Source organism: Nannobrachium achirus, assembly GCF_963921795.1.
Source record: "Nannobrachium achirus genome assembly, chromosome: 21".
In the NCBI taxonomy this organism is placed as follows: Eukaryota; Metazoa; Chordata; class Actinopteri; order Myctophiformes; family Myctophidae; genus Nannobrachium; species Nannobrachium achirus.
This window is the reverse complement of record NC_137828.1, coordinates 21,442,206-21,462,697: the sequence shown is the minus strand read 5'-3', so window position 1 is coordinate 21,462,697 and position 20,492 is coordinate 21,442,206. Positions and strand designations below refer to the sequence as shown.

Here is a 20,492-nt window from a genome sequence, read left to right as displayed (position 1 = left end):
ATCCTTAGATTTGTTTGTTTGTTTAAAAATGTAGGTTTATAATAGGCTATATTTATTTAATCATAAAATAATTGAAATATTGGCAAATTTGGCATAGGCGGCCTATGTAGGAAAAGAAAATGGGAATTTACAGGTACTCAAGTCGTGAGAAGTGAGTCTCGTGTCGTGACCCATAAATGGTCCGTAGGCCTAATATCTCTCAGACATTACTTTTACTTTGAAAAAACAACGACCAGACGTTACTGGTGTTTTCTCGCTGACTTTACGCGGATATGGGGGAGAGAAAATTGACAATAAACAGTAGCTGAACATAATAATATCATATGCCGCCGACAGAAACAAGTGTAAAGTGTAAATCCCTCTGTTAAAGCTGACTAGGGTCTCATATCATCCTCAAATGGTACAGCTATATCCAGGAGGAACGTTTAGCACATTTTGCGTCAACTGACAGCTGTCTCTAGTCGGCAGAAATGGAACACATCCGAACGCCAAAGGTAAGCAGGTTTTAGCACATTAAAGCATCGGCCTGTATGTGCTTCTCAAAACATTCTAATGTTCAGGACCACCACATTAATACGTCTGCATTTGACCACAGACCACAGATCAGTGGTGGTAAAGTACTCTTTTTCTTCTCCTTTTTTTTTTACTTGAGTAAAAGTAGATCAATAGTAGGCAAACATACTCTGTTACAAGAAAGTCTGCTATTAAAAATGTACTTGAATAAAAGTACAGTAGGTCTACTTGAATAAAAGTACAGAAGTATTTGATCAAAATGTACTTAATTGACCAGAAGTAGCCTACTCATCATTATACAGAATGTCCCATTTCAAGTTTTTTAATGAATAGGTCTTCATCTTCTACATCGCAAAGCATTGTTAGCTTGTAGATCTGCTATTTTCAAATGGTAACATGGCATACTCTGTTACAAGAAAGTCTGCTATTAAAAATGTACTTGAATAAAAGTACAGTAGGCCTACTTGAATAAAAGTACAGAAGTATTTGATCAAAATGTACTTAATTGACCAGAAGTAGCCTACTCATCATTATACAGAATGTCCCATTTCAAGTTTTTTAATGAATAGGTCTTCATCTTCTACATCGCAAAGCATTGTTAGCTTGTAGATCTGCTATTTTCAAATGGTAACATGGCATTGGTTAGACCTCCCTTTGGTTAGACCAACTAAACCTAACTTTAACCCTAACCTAGCCCTAGAATGTCTGTGATCATTCACATCATTGGTTAGACCTCCTTTTGGTTAGACCAACTAACCCTAACCTCAGTAAAACCAATGGTCTAACCAATGGGAGGTCTAACCAATGCTTAGTCCCCTTTTCTCAAATGGCCAAAATGTATATGGGGCTGAAGTGGTTAATGTATGTTTTGTAATAATAATCAGAATCTACAAAGTAACTAGTAAGACGTAACTAAACCAAAGTCTGCAAATAAATGTAGGCCTAATGTGGATTAAAAGTACAATGTTTGGATCCGAGATGTAGTGGAGTAGTAGTAAAAGTATTGGGAATTGGAAATACTCAAGTAAAGTACAAATACCTAAAACATGTAATTAAGTACAGTACTACAGTAAATGTAGTTAGTTACTTTACACCACTGCCCAAAATCTGAAAATATTTTTTTGCCAGTCCAATACCAAACACCAATACAAGATTAGTGTCTTATAAACATTTTTTTCAAAAGAATATTCCAAATGTGTCCCATTTGTTGTCACAAGATTCTTTACGAATAGCAGATCTACAAGCTCGACAAGTACTGCTATTTTCAAACACATGACGTAGTAGGCCTATTTAAGTGGTTAAATATATTTTTATGCTAGCCTACATTATATGAACTCATTTTGCTGGCGACCCCCTGGCTGGAACCCTCTCAAAGAAGCAGTATTAAACTTGACATTAATCATCGATTATCAGTGGCACTGTACATAAGGATAATAACCATGGTGATCATCACTGGTGCCAGTCAGGTGTGGTGCTGTGAGCTGCATGGGGAGGTGTCAAGACGTGATTTGCATCCATGGCATGACCTGTTTTTTGGAGCTGTGTGAAGCACAGGCTCCCTATACGTGGCCGTGTGGGTCTGTGTGTGTGTCTGTATGTAGCCTGAACTTCCTAAACTTCGGCACGCTACTAGTCCCACAGTTTTGCCACCACACACTCGCGCCATATGTCAAATCGACCGGCTTACTCGGGAATCGTGGGCTAGTAACTTGCTAAGAGAAAGGTTCAATAGTTTAATTGATATTAATTTATTAGTGAATTAATTTTCCCCATTGACTTATAATGGGAATCGCAAAAACTCACATTCAATTATTTGTCTCTCGCAAACCATAGGGGCTAGAGTTTCAAGACTTGGAGAGGAGGTTCATAATGATTTCAAGGATTAAATAAAAAAATAATTGTGTCATTTGGCCGCATGGTGGCGCCATAACACCCCACTTTACGTTTTGGCCTGTAACTCTTGAACCGTAGGTCGGAAAATTAAAAATATTTTTTCCCTGGATTCCTTGGGTCATGACGCATCTCCCCATATAGGCCACGCCCATTTGCGCCATGATAGATTTTCCGCCATCTTGAATTTTCTCCAAAACACACTTTTTGCTCCTTTTCCTACATATTTTCTTCAAATGTCACAAAAATCGGTACACATGATCCACACACACACACACACACACACACACACACACACACACACACACACACACACACACACACACACACACAGCTCCACTTCACACGGGTGTGATTTTTCTTTTCTTCTGCCAAACGACAGACCTCTTAGGTCACTATCATGAAATTGAGAAGGCGATGATGTGATTTTATAGTGTTTTTGGCATCGGACATTGAACATATGATTAAAAATGTTTTTCTTTTGCCAATTAGACTTTACACACAACAAATTACACAGGACTGTTATGATTGAAAAAATATATATAGTATGCCCCCAACAATTATATTTATTTGAAAATGATTAAAAAGTATCTACGATCTACAAACGTGTCACAATGTGACACGTTGTGATCATGTACAGTAGGTTGGCTATTTATTTTTGAACATTTTATGAATAATTTTCAATTGAATAACTTACAAATAATTATGATTATCTCAAATAATTTGTGATTATGTCATAATTGTGACAGGCCTACTTGTAATGTTCCTGTTTTCTTGTCCCGTAATTGATTTGAGTGCTTTATTAGTGTCACGGCTTGTTGACGTGATGATCTGATGGATCCGAGTAATATCATTAACAGACCACGGGATGCAACACAAAGTCACAAACCGTGACGGTATATACCGTGCTGCATACTAGGGCTTATCTGGTCAAGTTGTTTTCTCTTTGAGTCTTAATTCTGTATGGGTCTCTGAAGTTCACATGTACAGCTAAGCCTTTTAATGTGTGTGTGTGTGTGTGTGTGTGTGTGTGTGTGTGTGTGTGTGTGTGTGTGTGTGTGTGTGTGTGTGTGTGTGTGTGTGTGTGTGTGTGTGTGTGTGTGTGTGTGTGTGTGTGTGTGTGTGTGTGTGTGTGTGTGTGTGTTTAAACAGAGCGGAGGCCTTCTTTGCTATTTAAAGTAGTGTGGCCTGATTCATCAGTTACAGAATTACTATACAGTAACAAACGTGCAAACGCAAGTACAGGTCATGTTCTACTTGCGCAAAAGTCATGCCCTCATGCCCAAAAAGTAAGTCCTCCATTATAAAATTATAGGTCAAATTTAACAAATATATGTTAAATCCAATCGATTACGGCGACAGTCACTTTGACAAACCAGAATGAGTGCAACTGCTAGTTGTGAAAATGTAGCATTGTTCTTCATGATTATCCTGTGGATGGGTGGTAACTGGGTGGGGCGCTGGGGTACATCCTCTGTATGGATGAGATGGGTGGGGTGCTGGGGTACATCATGAGTTCCAACTAGAAACAAAAACATCACCAGCACTCACTTGGAGTCCTTTTTCTTTCCGTTCTTTTATTTTATTTGGGCACAGGCAGCAGCAGCACACAGACAAGTTTGCAAGCAGACAAGCGGCACTTAGCATCATTGATTGATTGATTGAAGAATTTATTAGAAGTTTGCAATAGAAGAAAGTACAGTTTCATGACAGTACAAATCACTGGTACAAGGTCAACTAAAAGGAGATCCTAGAAAGCCGAGGCTTATTTCCACAGGAACCACACTTTAAGTATCTCATATAACATTGAAAGACAGACGGATAGAACATAGTACTTTATCTAGGATAATATCAGTTTCAAAAGCATGACATCAAATACAAAGGCAGAAAAAAGAATAATAAAAAAAGGGGGGGGGGGGCATGGGGGCTTAGTCTATTTACAAGTCACGGGTAGCAGCTGTCTGAAGGTGACTTTTCATACCAATTTTGAAGGAGGCTAGGGATTTGCTCTCCTTTAGGGCTTGAGGAAGGGCGTTCCACATGTTGATGGTGTAGCAGGAGAACGAGTTAGAGCCTTGTTTAGTGTTAAATCTACGTTGATGATGATTAGTGGAGCTGCCTCTGGTGTTGTGGTCGTGAACATCCTTGACCTTTAAGAAGTAGTTTGTCAGGTACATGGGAATCTTGGAGGTGTAGTGTATCTTGTACACCAGGCCCATTGCAAGATGCTGTACTCTGTCAGCTACTTTGAGCCATCCCACGCTTTCGTGGTGATGATCGGTAAGGTGGGTCAGAGGAGGGAGACCAAGCACAACCCTAATTAGTTTGTTTTGGGCTGTTTGAAGCTTTAACTTTAAGGCGGCTGGGGCGTCGCGATACCAGACAAGGACTCCGTAATCAATGAGGGGCCCAATAAGAGCTCCTCCTAGTGTCTTTCGGGATTTAGTATTGATCAGCGGGGCAACCCTTTGCAAGAAGCGAATTCGTTGGTTGACTTTATTGATAACCTTGGTGGTCATTTTTTCACTGGATAGGTTAGCCTCCAGGATGCAACCCAGGTAGCAGATGTAGTTTTTTCTTTCTATCACAGTGTCACCTACTTTAATTGTGAAGTTCTCAACTAGGCTAAGTTTCTGACTAGATCCAAAGAGGATACATTCAGTTTTGCCTAGGTGAATTGAGAGTCTGTTGTCATTGAGCCAGGTGCAGATCTTGTTAAGTTCACAGTTAAGGGCCTTTTCAACCTGCAATAAGTCTCTGCCGGAGACTAGGAGAGCCGAGTCATCCGCGAACAGAAACAGATTGCAGTCACAAGCAGATGACATGTCGTTTACGTATATTAAGAACAACAGTGGTCCTAGTATACTCCCTTGAGGTACTCCACAGTTTACTGGGAGGGGGGGGGACAGGGTTCCGTTGACTTCCACCATCTGTTCCCTCCCCACCAAGTAAGAGTGCATCCATCTCACTGCTGTGCTATCAAGACCAATAGCTTTGAGTTTTTCGATCAGAATAGAATGATCGACGGTGTCAAATGCCTTCTGGAGGTCCAGCATGACCATGCCGCAATATTTGCCATCGTGAATTTCACGTTTGATGTAATCATTCAAATAGATGAGGCATGTATCTGTGGAATGGGACTCTCTGAAGCCAGACTGGAACTCGTAGATCAGTTTATTCTCTTCAAGATATTTAGCCACCTGTTCATAGACAATTTTTTCCATTACCTTAGAGATGGAACTAAGGATTGAGATTGGCCTGTAGTTGCCAGGGTCAAGTTTACTGCCTTTTTTGTGCAGGGGGGTTACCTTAGCTAATTTGAAGTCCTGGGGGACATAACCCTGCTTGATAGATAGATTAATAATATGGGTAATGATTGGGGCAATGGTGGCAGCTGAGTCTATGAGAAATTTGGGGGCGATTTTATCATGGCCAGCGGCCTTGAATTGAGGTAGGGTGCGAAGTTTTTTAAACACTTCATCAGTTGTCACCGTGGTAAGTTTAAAATTGTCTTTGCATACCCCAAGGTTCCTGTAGAATTTCAAGATGTGCCTAACACCAAACAGCCCAGATGGAGCGGGCAGTTTATTGACCAGATTTTTGGCCATGGAGGTGAAATAGATGTTGAGATTTTTGGCTACATCGAGACTGTCAGTGAGGAGGGTTATGGGAGTTTGGATGGATATGTTGCTGGCTATGGATCTAAGTTTAGCACCACAGCCTAGCTGGGTTTTAAATAGCTTCCATAGGTCTCGTGGTTTGTGGATGTTTTCCTCAACTTTCTCATCCAAGTAGTGTTTTTTGGCAGAAAGGATTAAGGAGGTTGTCCGATTTCTCAGTTTATTAGCCTCTAAACTGACTATTTCTAATTTGGCTTCAAGGTGTTTATTGGGGCCTTTTTTGAGTTTGTGATTATATTTGCGTTTCTCAGAGTATTTTTTGTCTCTGAGTTTCATTGATTCACAGATTTCCGAATTCCACCATGGCTGTGAGCGGGCTTTAACCCTGACCCTACGCAAAGGAGCAACACACATGTTGGTCTCACACATGTTGCGTGTCACTCTCCAGTCACCACTTTAGGGGTGGGCGATATGGTGATAAATATCGTTGAGACATATCGTCTCCACAATATGCTTTTTCAGAGATATCGTATATATCGTGATACACTGAGGGAGCCTTATAAAAAATCCTGTTGAATTGTTAATAATACAGAGATTCATTGCAGAATTTAAACCTGCATTTCTGTCTAAATCAGTAGTTCTCAATCTTTCAAATGTCAAGGTCTCCTCTTAACTCTGACAGTATACAAATTACTTACTCCTTCAATTCAGTTTCTTGCAAAAATGTCAGTTTTTGCAAGAAAGAAAATGTACACAAAAGGTGTACAAGGTATATTAGGAACTGCTCTACTGCCTTGTACACATGGGAACAGCTTGGAGGATGCTCTCGATGCTCTGACAGGGGAGACGGTCGTGACGTGTTATTGTGAGAGTTGTGTCTTTGTGCTGCCCTCCCTTCGGGGTCAGAGAAGGCTGGTGAATGGGCATAGTCGATCTGTGGAGTTGCTGTGCGACGCCTAGCTTTGCATTCCAGCCAGGTATCACACTTTCGTATGCTCATCTTGTGTTTCAGGAGGCACACAATGGCGATAACATGGATCTTACCTTTACCTTTGTTAAGGTCTCTCAAGTTCTCTCTCTCTCCCTTTCTCTCTCCCTCTCTCCCTTTCTCTCTCTCATTCTTTCTCTCTCACTCTCTCCCTCCCCCCCTCTGTTTTTGGCTATGGTTTGTTTTCTCTCTCTCTCTCCCCGTTTCTTTCAGTGTGACTCATGCCAGTCACTTCCTGTACTAGTGTGTGTTCTTGCCAGCTCTTGACACAGCCTGTTGCTGGCTTGTCGCTGAGAGGCAGAGATAGGATAGGACGGAGCATATCATCATGTCAGCCAGTGAGAGCCCCCTCCACACCAATGATTCGCCTTGCAACATGCAACCACTTTACTTGCAACTACTTGCCAACCATTATCCCCAATGACAGTTGCAAGGAGTTGCATTGGTGTGGTTGACCTGAACCACTTAAACCCCAGCTTTGCTATTGTAAGGAAAGCTTCCACTGACAATAGCAGACCGACAAGCTCACAATGCGACGCAGCGCTTGTTTTCACCAGCGTCGGCAGGTTAGCATTTCACCAGGTTAGCATTCACCAGCCAGCGTTAGTTTTACTGAGGTTAGGGTTAGGGTTAAGGTTAAGGTTAGAGTTAGGGTTAGGGTTAAGGATAGGTTTAGGTTTTGGTGCACCTCTGCCGTGGTCCAAGTGACTACAATGGAGCGCTCCCTACCTCCGGTTCAGCCAATTACTAGCTTCAAAAATGATTGTGCGAATGCGTACAAAAATAAGGATAATAAACACCTCATATCACAAACGTATGACATATTACTTATAACTCGAAAGACCACTCAACTACGATGGTCAAAAAGAAATGGGAGAAGGAATCGGGACTGGAGATACAGTATCTGAGGAGGATTGGAAGGATATTTGGGAGGTTAAAATAAGAACCACTAACTCAAGAGCATGGCGGGAATTCACTTGGAAGAATACTTTATCATTCCAAAATTGAAAAGTGCACAACAGGACGGTCAGGGCCAGGGCCAATGCTGGAGACAATGTGGCAAAATGATGGCAGATCACTTCCACATCTTTTGGGACTGTCCCTTAATTCAAACCTAAATATCATAATTCTGCATATTGTGCTGGAGCTCTCCTTTTTCCACACTGTTTCACCAATTGCAGATTAGAACTTGGCTTAGTTGGCCTGACACCATGAGATTTTACTATTTTCCTTTAATGATCAAAGTCCATCTGTCTTGTCTTGTTTGCAGGTGGAGCAGGTGCGTCTGTTGGATCGCTTCAGCAACAAGTCGACCAGTGGAACACTGTACCTGACCGCCACACACCTCATCTTCGTAGAGAGCAGTTCCACCGCTGGCTCCCAGGAGATATGGGTGAGTGAACCAGTGCTCCTCCTTAGGGCTGTCACCATCATTACACCAGTAAGACTCCCTAATCGGGAGATAAGCGACCGTCAGGTCGCAGCGTGATTTTAGGGCAAAATCCGTAGTACTGTAGCAATGTCCAAAAATGTGTTTGAAAAAATCAGCCTGATGGTGGCGCTATATGGGACAGATCAATGTTGATGACATGAGTAGGGTTGCCACCCGTTCTGTATAATACGGAATCGTTCCGTATTGGACAATTAAAAGATGCGTTCCGTATTGAACCAATACGGAACGCGGTTTGTTCCGTATTTAACCAAATGCCCCATAAAGGTCTGTCACACAAACCTCAACACAGAATTTAACAATAATGAATGAAATAAAACACAGGAAAAGACAGCAAAAGGAGGGAGAGGCACGAAGGACCGCCTATGAGGCGGCTCGCAGTCGCTGCGGCTGTGGTGCGCTCTACACTCTGCCTATAGTGGGGTTCCGTGTACATGTAATTTTTGGTTTTCATTTTAAATTTGTGTTAAAGTTTATTTTTCACTTCCAATTTGTAGATTATGATCTATAGAACAATTTTGGTTCGAGTGTCAAGACAGTAGATTGTAGACAGTAGACACTATAAAATAGGCTATGCTCAGGTTTAGGCTAGTGAAGCCTATTCAGCCTAAAGTAAAAATGTTCAATGTTCATAAAATAGGCTATGCTCAGGTTTAGGCTAGTGAAGCCTATTCAGCCTAAAGTAAAAATGTTCAATGTTCATTGCTAATAAAGCACTTTAAACTAGGCTATGCTCAGGTTCAGGCTAGTGAAGCCTATTCAGCCTAAAGTAAAACATGTTTAATCTTCGTTGCTAATAAAGCACTTTAAACTTTAAGTATATGACTTAATGGTTTCTTGACTACCTTCTCTTTACTGACCACCAAGTGACCCAATACAAGAGCCAGGTTCAAATCATTCATACATTGCTTTATTTCATACAATACAAAATTAACTTATTCATATTTTAGAAACAATTGGCCACTTCAAAGTGCAAAACAATAGACCTATAGGTTATACCATGTTGTGTGTTATAGTTATAACTATTCTATGCAATCACAATCAAAAGTGGGTGACAAGGTCATAACACGAAAAAACGAAATCTCTTACTTAGGATGTATCCTTGAAGCTAATCTTTCCAGTGAAAAGATGACTTCTAAAGTAATAAATAAAATCAACCAACGAACTCGTTTCCTACAGAGGATCGCCCCAATGGTCAATTTCAACACACTGAAGACCATAGCTGGTGCAATAATCCAGCCCCTCTTTGACTACGGAGTCCACGTATGGTATCGTGACGCCCCACAAGCCCTGAAAACTAAACTCCAAACAGCCCAAAATAAACTAATTAGGGTCCTACTTCACCTTCCCTATCAGACTCACCTCACCGCTACTCACCAGTTAAGAGTGGGGTGGCTCAGAGTAGATGACAGAGTACAGCAACTTGCAATGGGCCTGGTGTACAAGATACACTACACCACTATGATACCCAAGTACCTGTCAAAATACTTTATAAACATTAAGGATGTCCATAATTACAACACCAGAGGCAGCGCCACAGATCACTTTCAACCCAGAGTCAAAACCAACAAAGGGTCAAACTCTTTTTTCTGCTATACCACCAAAATGTGGAAAGCCTTACCGAAGGTCATAAAGGAGTGTGATCACTAGCATCCTTTAAAATTGCCCTGAAGAATCACTTACAGGCAGCAGCCATTCGCAACTGGTAAAAAACTAACCTAGCCCAACCCTACCCTCCCCTGCCCCTTCTTTGTATATACTGTTTATTTAGACTTACTGTTTTTTTTGTTTGTTTTTCTTTACATATCTACTGCATAGTACTGTGTTCTATTTGTCTGTCATTCAATGTTATATGAGATACTTCAATGGTTTCCAGTGGAAATAAGCTTAGTCTTTTCATGGATCTCCTTTTAGTAGACCTTGTACCAGTGAACTGTACCGTCATGAAACTGTACCTTTTCCTATGCAAACTTCTAATAAAGTCTTCAATCAATCAATCAAATGCATTTCATGGGTTTGGGACTGCATTTTTTCGCTGGCCGGCGGCTGTGCCACGCGCACGGAACGCACGCACCGCGTGCCCGGAAGAGGTGTTCCTTATTTCAATTTCTGAAAGGTGGCAACCCTAGACATGAGTGTAGACACACAATTATTTGAGGTAATTGCAATTATTTTGCATAATCGTCATAATCGTTTCCATGTTGAGAAATGTTAATATAGTTTCAAACACTTTAAAAAAGTAGTGGAAATACCAGATCTACAAGCTCACAACGCGTTGCATCGTGACGCGTTGTGAGTTGTGAGCAGTGTTTACTCGCGGAGCGATTGTGTTTGTGTCTCCACCGTGGCGCAATCCTCATGCTGATCCAAGCGAGAACGTCCAGGGCAACCGCCGTCCGTCTGTAGAATATTTTGTTATCGTTGGATAATATTTTGTCCACAATTCCATGCTGTATTTGTGTTTTACCATAGGGTAGATAACAGCCAGGTCAGTCAAAATAACAATTGTTCTACATTCTGTAACTGTGTAGACTTGTAAATATAGTAATGCAGATGTTAAACAATATAACTCTTGTGAGTGTAAATTTGAAACCAAATGGACCCATAAGGGTCCTATTTGGTTTCATTTTACACTCTCAAGAGTTATAGATCTATAAGGGTCCATTTGGTTACCAACTCTCCATCATTTAGCTGGGGACCACCTGGAACCCCCTCAAGGACCACTGGTGGTCCCCAAGGACCACTGGTTGAAAACCACTGCTCTATAGAGCATCGCAGTGCGGTGTCGGAAGTAAACAACCCATTCATTTTCACCATAGCGTTTTTCATTATCAGCCACAAAGTCGTAGCAATTCAATGTACACTTACCACTAGGCTGGTGGTTGTAAAATGGTTCTATATGCTCCTGTAGAACCCCCGAGTATGTATGCAATCACTCTAGTTTTAGTAAAAACACGTTTTAATCAAGATCGCACGGAGAAGAACTGCATTTCCCATACTGCTAAACATGTACATCCGGTGAAATCGACGTCTGTGATTGGTCTAGCTTCTTCTTCTTTCATGTATCTTGCGGTTACCGCGGAAGTAGCTACTGACCCCTGTCTTACCGGCAGATTAGCAGAGTGTCTTTCTTTTACAAATATGATCCACTATGTTAAGGATGACGATAAGAGCGTCCACAGAGATGACAATCACTAAATTTCAGGCCGTATGCTGGCCTGGATAACTAAACTGAGCGTGATTTAAGGGCTTTATTTCAGGAAACAACAACAACATTCGCTATGCATTCTGGGAGTGTAGTTTCCGCAATTTTAAAAATAATGATGTACACAGTCTTGTACCCTGCCCTTTTTTTCAGCTTTCTAATTAATCTTTGCATTCAAAAAAATGTGAATATTGACACGATCCCTCTCCAGCCGAGGTGGCTTTGTCCAAGGCTTAAAAACGTTTAAATAAATACTTTATGAAATGTCTATGGAAGAAATGAATGCGGAAAACGCTTCTGACACCAGAGTGAGGACGGGGTGGGGCTTCAACTGCGATGCTCTATAGGTTTCATGGACGTGTATTTCATTCTTTCCTGCAAACCAATCTCATTATAATTGGGTTAGGGTTAGGGTTAGGGTTGGGGTTAGGGCAACAATTTTTTCCCCCTTTTCCTCCCCAATTTACTTGTTGTGGCTATAATTGCGACCGTCAGGTCGCAGTTACTATCAAAACCTCGACCAGCTGTCCGTCAGTCCGTCCGTCTGTCTGTCACACGTCACACTTTTGCCCTGCTCATATCTCCGCAACTGTTGCCCCGATCCATGCCAAATTTTGCACACACACTACTTGCCTGCCAAACCACAACCTCATCCATCCATCCATCAATTCTCACATGGCCCTCTTCTAGCGCCACCATGAGGCCGATTCTTGCAAAATACATTTTTGGACACTGCTCCTACAAATTTTGCCCTAAAATCACGCAAATCGGTACACACTTGCTCTACACTCATGTCATCAACATGGATCTGTCCCATTTAGCGCCACCTTCAGACCGATTCTTTAAAACACATTTTTGGACACTGATCCTACAGATTTTGCCCAAAAATCACGCAAATCGCTACACAGTATGTCTACACTCATTTCATCAACATGGATCTGTCCCATATAGCGCCACCATCAGGCTGATTTTTCAAACACATTTTTGGACACTGCTCCTACATATTTTGCCCTAAAATCACGCTGCGACCTGGCGTTCGTTATCTCCCGATTAGGGAGTCTTACTGGTTCCTTCCATAGAAACAGTCCGCACTCACAGGGTGAATTGTATTGCAGCAGCAGCCTTTCCAATTAATTCCTTCCCACACACAATATGTGTCAGGGATTGAGGCTAACGCTTGCCCGACTGCCCGGGGCAGGTAAAGTTTGCTACCAGGTTGCCCAACCGGGCAAGTGCCCATTTTGAGTAACATAATATGAGATCTGTTTCTTTAGCCTACTTGAACGGGGCTATAGAGTGTTCCGTCTCTATCTATTTCTCTCGCTCTCTCTCCCAGTCCCTCCCTCCCCCAACACACGCACGCACACACGCACGCACACACACAAACATACACACACACACACACACACACACACTGAACGAACGTTGTGCAGTAGGATGGCTTGCTGCAACATGAGCTCCCTTGAAAACCGCTATTCTACAAGCTCACATTATGCTAAAAAAGCCGTGCATCGGACACGATATGAGCGCTCAGCTGCAACTAATTAAAAATTGCGCGATGCAACCCATAAAGCGTCATGCCTCATTGTGTGAACATGTAGTGACTGCTATGGAGAAACAAGTCTTTAGCTATGAGTTTTCTCAATCCCCCAAAACAGGAGCAGGAGTAGCGCTAGGTAAAGTAGCGTGTGTGTGTGTTTTCATCCTGGTCAGCCCTGCTTTTCCGAAGTTTCCTCCTTGCAGCCAGACATATCCACACGTTACTGAGCAGCATGTGTGTGCAGCCTGCTTACAAGCGTTTGTGTGCTAAGATAAACACATCTCCGACTATGCAACCGTCTAATTTTGCCCAGCGTTGCCATGTTTTATTTGTGATAGAGAAACAAGCAACCAGGTCTATGAAAATAAGTCCATGACCCAAGGGCAAGTAGAACATGAGCTGTACTTGCCCGACGGGCAAGTGCCTCTGAGACAATGCCTCTTAGTGTCAATCCTTGTGTTTGTTGTCACTGCTGTTGCACACTACTAGCTCACCTGCCAGTGAGGAGCCTCCATCCTTCTGGAGGCTCTATGCCGATCTGGCGCATCGGTCAGATATGCAGTTCTGGACAAGACCTATCCGACAGACTTGGTGGCACTGCCTTGGGTCGCCGTGCAATGCATGCAGAGTTTGAAGTCGGTCAGTCGGTCAGACGGTTCTCGAGATAAGTGAGCTACGGGAGGACGGACGTACAGATATTTTGCATGTTTATTGTAAGATAATGTTTGACTGTGAAGCTGAAAAGGCCTTTTTGTGGTCATTGAAGCCTGCAGATTCAATGTTTTCTGGTGAAGCTTTTAAAACTGTCAACAAGCTGGAAAATGTTAAAATAAAAATAGTACATTTAAGTTGTTTTAACTAATAATCGGTAATGGGACAATTTTTGTAACCCATTTTTTTCACGCAGTGTCAATTGTCTAATGTAATCCTGGTCGCTACACTCCCTCTGCCAACCTGGGAAGAGCAACGGACTGACCTCATGCTTCCTTCTATGTATGAGGAGTCCAAGCCGCTTCTTTTCCTCTAACAGGGGGGAGTTTAATAGTGCATCCCTAATTAGAGTCCGTGGTACACAGCCTAACCATTGGACTATCATCTCTGTTTTGTCTGTCCCGTCCTGAAATAGGGCTACTGTTTTCAGTACTGTGGGAACTGGGTCAACAAAAACATTTTGCATCCGGTAACCTGACCCAGGTATGATGCAGCCATTGATGGACAGGCAGAAGGAATGACATGAATGACTCAAGTCACTGCCATGAATACTTTTGGATATTAATTTAAACCATAGCCTACCCGTGCCGTGCGTGCGCAGACAGAGCGCGTTCATTTGGTTACAAGCAATCATAATTCCCCATGGCCATGATCTCAGTCACGGCTCGCCACGTCGGGTTTCATCATTAACTCCAGCATAGTGTACAGTAGCTACTGTATAAATTGAGAGACCCCACGGTTACGTTTTGGATATTAATTTAACCCAATTTTGGCGACGAGCGCAATGCGCGTTTGAGTGCTTGAACTAGCGATCATGTACCGTTCCTGCACAGGCTGGTCTTCTCTCCGGTGGGCCGTGGACCCGCAAATGAATCATCCGCAGTGTGCGTGCGCTGGGCTGGGCACAGCCAGGTTTGGACCTTCGGTTTTATCCATATTTAAAAGGACTCACGACTCACAGCGGCGCCGCGCTGGTCCCGAAAATGCTCTCGCATGCGTTCGTATATGCGCTTGTTCTGAGCCAGATCTCCAATCTTAAGATTTATTCTGTTAAAGCAATTAACAGCAGATTTCTTCCATATCGCTAGAATTAAATTGCTTAATGCTTGTCATTGTAACTTGGAAATAAAATCGGCGTGAATGTCCAATGTCATGATGTAACCGGCTATAGGCTATGCTTTTATAAAATGTTATATTTTCACAGGATTATTTATTGTGTTGGATATACATTTTCTAGTGGATACATGTGTCGATTGCCTGTCAGATAATTAGACAATGCTGCTCCGCACGTCTACAATGGAACAAAGTGGTGTAGGATGATTCCTACACCACCTCAGGACTTGACGTGAGATTTGATCCTACCCTAGACCAAAGTCAAGTTGAAATGATAAATGCCGAGACTTGCCTAAATTTCGGTGTACACCCAAATTTGGATCTGCACCACGTTGATAAATGAGGGCCAATGTGCACCCATTCTGCTGTTGTTTTCAAGTACCACTATTGTTGTGACCGTCAGGTCGCAGTTACTATCAAAACCTCCACCGGCTGTCCCTCCGTCAGTCTGTCCGTCACGTCACGTCACATCACACTTGTGCCCCTACTCTTATCTCCGGCACCGTTGCCCCTATCCATGCCAAACTTTGTACACACACTCCTTGGCTGGCAAACCACAACCTCCAGTCCTCCACCCCTCATTTATCACATGCTCCTCTTCTAGTGCCACCATGAGGTTACTTTTAATGCCTCTTACAGGCCAATTTGTGTGTATACATGCGACCTGACGGTCGCTTATCTCCCGATTAATTTTCATACAGAGTGAAAACAGAACACCTTCGGTATTTGATTCAGTGAAGGGTTTTCTTCACAAGCTCTGTGGATGTTTCTTGTTATTTGTGCTGTGGAATATGCTAGCTTGTGATGAAACACTACGGACAGCCAGGGCTTCCGCCTTAACCTTCCTTCCTTCCTATTTTATGTGCTGAGCAAGGAGAATGAAGGCTGCTCCTGTCATGTGTTGTTCTAGGCCTGTTTAGTGTGCAGGCTCCGCAGCAGGACCTATAGCTTTGCTTGTGTGTGTGTGTGTGTGTGTGTGTGTGTGTGTGTGTGTGTGTGTGTGTGTGTGTGTGTGTGTGTGTGTGTGTGTGTGTGTGTGTGTGTGTGTGTGTGTGTGTGTGTGTGTGTGTGTGTGTGTGTGTGTGTGTGTAGGGCTGTCACAATTATTACACAATCGTCCAATCGCAATTATTTGACATAATCGCAAATACTTTGTCATAATCGTCATAATCGTGAATGTTGAATATTGTTCATACATTTACAATTGTTTTCAGAAATAGTGGAAATAGCAGATCTACGATGCGACGCGTTGTGAGCTTGTAGATCTGCTATTTCCACTATCAATGTTATTTTTTAAGTAGAAAGTTGTCAAATATGTCAGTAATTTCTTTGTATATTTAGGTTATGTGTCATATCTGCCATGTGCAACTTCAAAGCCTAAAAGACAAACTGAAATGTAATTATCAACGACAAAAACACAATTAAATCGTTAATCGCAATTATTTGAGTGACAATTAATCGTCATGTAAAATGTCATATTGTGAGTGTGACAGCCCTGTGTGTGTGTGTGTGTGTGTGTGTGTGTGTGTGTGTGTGTGTGTGTGTGTGTGTGTGTGTGTGTGTGTGTGTGTGTGTGTGTGTGTGTGTGTGTGTGTGTGTGTGTGTGTGTGTGTGTGTGTGTGTGTGAGAGTGAGTGTGAGTGTAGGCCTGTCACAATTATTACATAATCGTCTAATCGCAATTATTTGACATATTCGCAAATATTTTGTCATAATCGTTTACGTTGTTTATGTTGAAAAATGTTCATATTTTTAAACATTTTCAAAAATAGTGAATGCGACCCGTTGTGAGCTTGTAGATCAGCTATTTCCACTATCAATGTCCTTTTTTTAAGTATGAAGTTGTCAAATATGTCTTTGTATATTTAGGTTATGTGTCATATCTGCCACGTGCAAATTCAAATCCTACAAGCCAAACAGAAATGTAATTGTCAACGACAAGAACACAATTAAAGCTATACTGTGTAAGTTGCTCAACTGGTGGTCTGTAGCAGTATAGCAAACCGCGGTCGCGTTTGCTTTTTTCGTCCGTTTTTCGCTCGCGGACCGGGCCGTCAGACCACCGCGTCCGCCTCGCCTCGCCGAGACGCTTTCATGAGGTCTCCCGTGTCCTACGAGCAGCGGTTGGGGAGTTACATGCTAGACTCCTCCAGTGTAAACACTGCAGTGTACTTCCTGAAGGCGTGTTTCCTAAACCCACCAGAGAGCCCGGCAGTGTATGTTCTGCGCTGTGATTGGCCGGCAGTGTATAACCCTCGCTGTGATTGGCCGGTAGTGTGATGATGCAATTTTTCCGCGAAAACCGGTCCCGGGCAGGGATCATAGAAAACATATAAAGAGAAGGCTTTAGAAGCTGAAAATAACGGAGTGGGGGGTTCTAAAACTTTAGTGATTTAACAGCTAGGACCATTTTAAGATTTGTTTTATAAAAAAAGTTACATGGTATAACTTTAAATTGTTAATCGCAATTATTTGAGTGACAACTTATCGCCATGTAAAATGTCATAATCGTGACACCCCTGTGTGTGTGTGTGTGTGTGTGTGTGTGTGTGTGTGTGTGTGTGTGTGTGTGTGTGTGTGTGTGTGTGTGTGTGTGTGTTTTTGTGTGTGTGTGTGTGTGTGTGTGTGTGTGTGTGTGTGTGTGTGTGTGTGTGTGTGTGTGTGTGTGTGTGTGTGTGTGTGTGTGTGTGTGTGTGTGTGTGTGTGTGTGTGTGTGCACGTGCTCGAGCAGAAGATCACAGTCTTCTTAGTGTCTCAGCACGTTGGTTCTGGCTCATAAGATAATGAATAGAGCCTGTGAGCCAACAGCTGGTGAGATCAGCATTTTACGTGGGCGTGTGTGTTTGTGAAGGGGGGTATGCTTGCGTGTGTGCGTGTGTGCGCACACACGTGCGTTTGTGTTTCTCAGCCTGCCAGGATGTTCTGCTAATCATTACTCATGCTGATGAATGTGCATGTTTATGATGTTTCTCCTGGAGTTGGACTAAGTTCTTGCTGAACCCACTATAGACTTGAATATATTATGCTCATGTGATGCGTTGTCCTCACCTGCTGTTCCCTCAATAACACCACCGTATAATAACGTGGACCAGATTGTCGAGTCTTTCTGGAACTTTCCTGAAAATGTTTGCCCTTGAAATGTTTTCACTCTTTTTTTTAATTAATTTAATTTGACTAATTTATTTAGAGTTACTTTTCCTTTATGCCAATTAATGAATTCCCAAATACTTTTCTCTGTGTTGGCGCTGCTGTTATATCCTACTGGCTCACCGGCCAATGAGGAGCCCCCACCGAGAGGACGTATAGAGCCTTCGTCCTACTCCTCCCGCCCCACACATATCACCCACACATATCACACATATCACCCTCTCCGCCCCGCTTTCCCTCCCCTGAACAATGGCCAATTATTTTCATATAGACACTTGACAAAGCCGTAAGCACAGCGATGGATTCATTTCGAACCCCTCCTTGGTGGTGGGCAGGCACTTTACCACTGCATTCTTATTGCGACTGTAGGTCGCAGTTATGTGAACTGAACGGTCACAACTTGACCGTATCTCTGTCTGTCTCTAACGCCTGACACTGTGGTTTCCCTGACACATCACTTTGACATCACATGTGATGTCACAGTGATGTCAGATCCTCAGAGCAGGGATACGGTCTATGGGTTAGCCGCTCTGACATCATGCTCTGATGTCACTGTGATGTCAGGGGAACCACTCTTAACAGAATGGGTTTGCCGCTTTGACATCACACTCTGACTTCATTGTGATGTCAGGGGAACCACACTAACATAATCCCTTTTATGCCCATACATGGAGATCCCTGATGTCATCAATATCAGGCCGGGAACACATTTTGCTGTTTGGGAGGGGCTTACAGTACATGTACAGTATGTAGCAACATATTTGTTTTGTAGGCTGATTTCTGATTTAGCCCTATTCTATAGGTTAGGCCTAAATGGGTTAAGCCCATATCTACAGTAGGGGGGGGGGGGATTACTTGGCAGTAATGAACAAAACAATAACAATAATAATCTTACATTTTTGATTACGACCAAAAAAGGTATAGGCTGAAGCTTATTCTGCCTTCCCTTATTTTCGACTCTTTCAGTTACAATAATAAGTGGTCCATTTTCTGTGGAGTGATTAATAGAGATGTGGCGATTGATCGTTGAGTGATCGCCATTGGCCGATAATGCCTCTTGTATCAATCTACAAGCTAGATCAGCTATTTTCACAATATTTATCTGTGGGACTGAATGTAACCTCAGCTTCAACTCCTACAAGTTAAATTGGACACTAAAGGACCTCAGCCTGCAATCTCCTAATGTTTATACTTAATATACAATGTCAGGGTTTTGTAAGAGGAATCATTAAATATATAAATGCTGCTACAGTAACAAAATAAATAGAAGAATTTATGGATTTGACGCTGTGATCGGGAATATTGGTATTGGCAGATACTGATTCCAGTTGATCGGTGATCGGTATCGGCCTGAAAAATCACAATCGGAGCATATCTAGTGATTAACCCATTTAGGCCTAAAATTATTGAATGCTTTAACCAGTGAAAAATAGCAGATATACAAGCTCACAGCGCGGCACCGAGTGCCGCGCTGCGAGCTTGTAGATCTGCTATTTTTGAAAAAGTCGTGAAAATGTGTGCCAATCTTTGAATATATGTATTTTCAAAGCGAACGGTGTAACTCAGATTTTGCTTCTGGGTGGTCCCTGGAACTAGATATTTTGAGATCGGGGTCCGTGGCCAAATAAATATCATTTTGGTGGTCCTTCACATGAAAAGGTTTGAGCACCACTGACATAGTAGTCTCTCGAGAACAGACTAACTGAGCTCCAGATAAGTGAAAAGGACCTTTTCTTTGACGATGGCTGGCCAGATTGTTGACATACAAACATCGTTTTTTCAAAAAATCTTAGAAGGATTCAAAAGACACTTATGTAATCGGGTCAAAAATCAAATTTTCACGATTTTTCAAAAATAGCAGATCTACAAGCTTGCAGCGCGGCACTCGGTGCCGCGCTGTGAGCTTGTATATCTGCTATTTTTCAAAGGTTAAAGCATAAAATATTGCGTCATAATGTGTTCAGGCCTAAATGGGTTAACGGACTACTGTGGTCTCTCTCTCTCTCTCTCTCTCTCTGGTAGATCTTGCACCACCACATAGCGTCCGTGGAGAAGCAGTCCCTGACCACCACGGGGTGTCCGCTGCTCATCCAGTGCCGCAACTTCAGGGTGGTCCACTTCGTGGTGCAAAGAGAGAGGGACTGCCACGACATCTACAGCTCCCTGCTACGCCTGCTACGGCCCGGTATGCACGCGCGCACGCTCGTGTGTGTTGTTATTGTTTAATTATTTTGATTAATTTAACCCAGGGATCTTCAACGTTTTCAGGCCAAGGACCCCTTAGTCGAGAGAGAGATATGTAGCAGGGACCCCCCA

General features: G+C 42.6%; 1 protein-coding gene across 1 annotated transcript in view; it reads left to right on the top strand.

Moving 5' to 3' along the window:
* Positions 1 to 281: 281 nt before the first annotated feature.
* The window catches only part of mtmr6 (myotubularin related protein 6), a 38,798-nt gene continuing 18,587 nt past the window's right edge, over positions 282 to 20,492 (top strand). Inside the window, exons 1-3 of the mRNA XM_080752028.1 lie at positions 282 to 494; positions 8,282 to 8,404; positions 20,199 to 20,361. Coding sequence (XP_080608154.1) covers positions 471 to 494; positions 8,282 to 8,404; positions 20,199 to 20,361 — 310 coding nt within the window. The 5' untranslated portion in view covers positions 282 to 470. The remainder of the gene's footprint in view (positions 495 to 8,281; positions 8,405 to 20,198; positions 20,362 to 20,492) is intronic.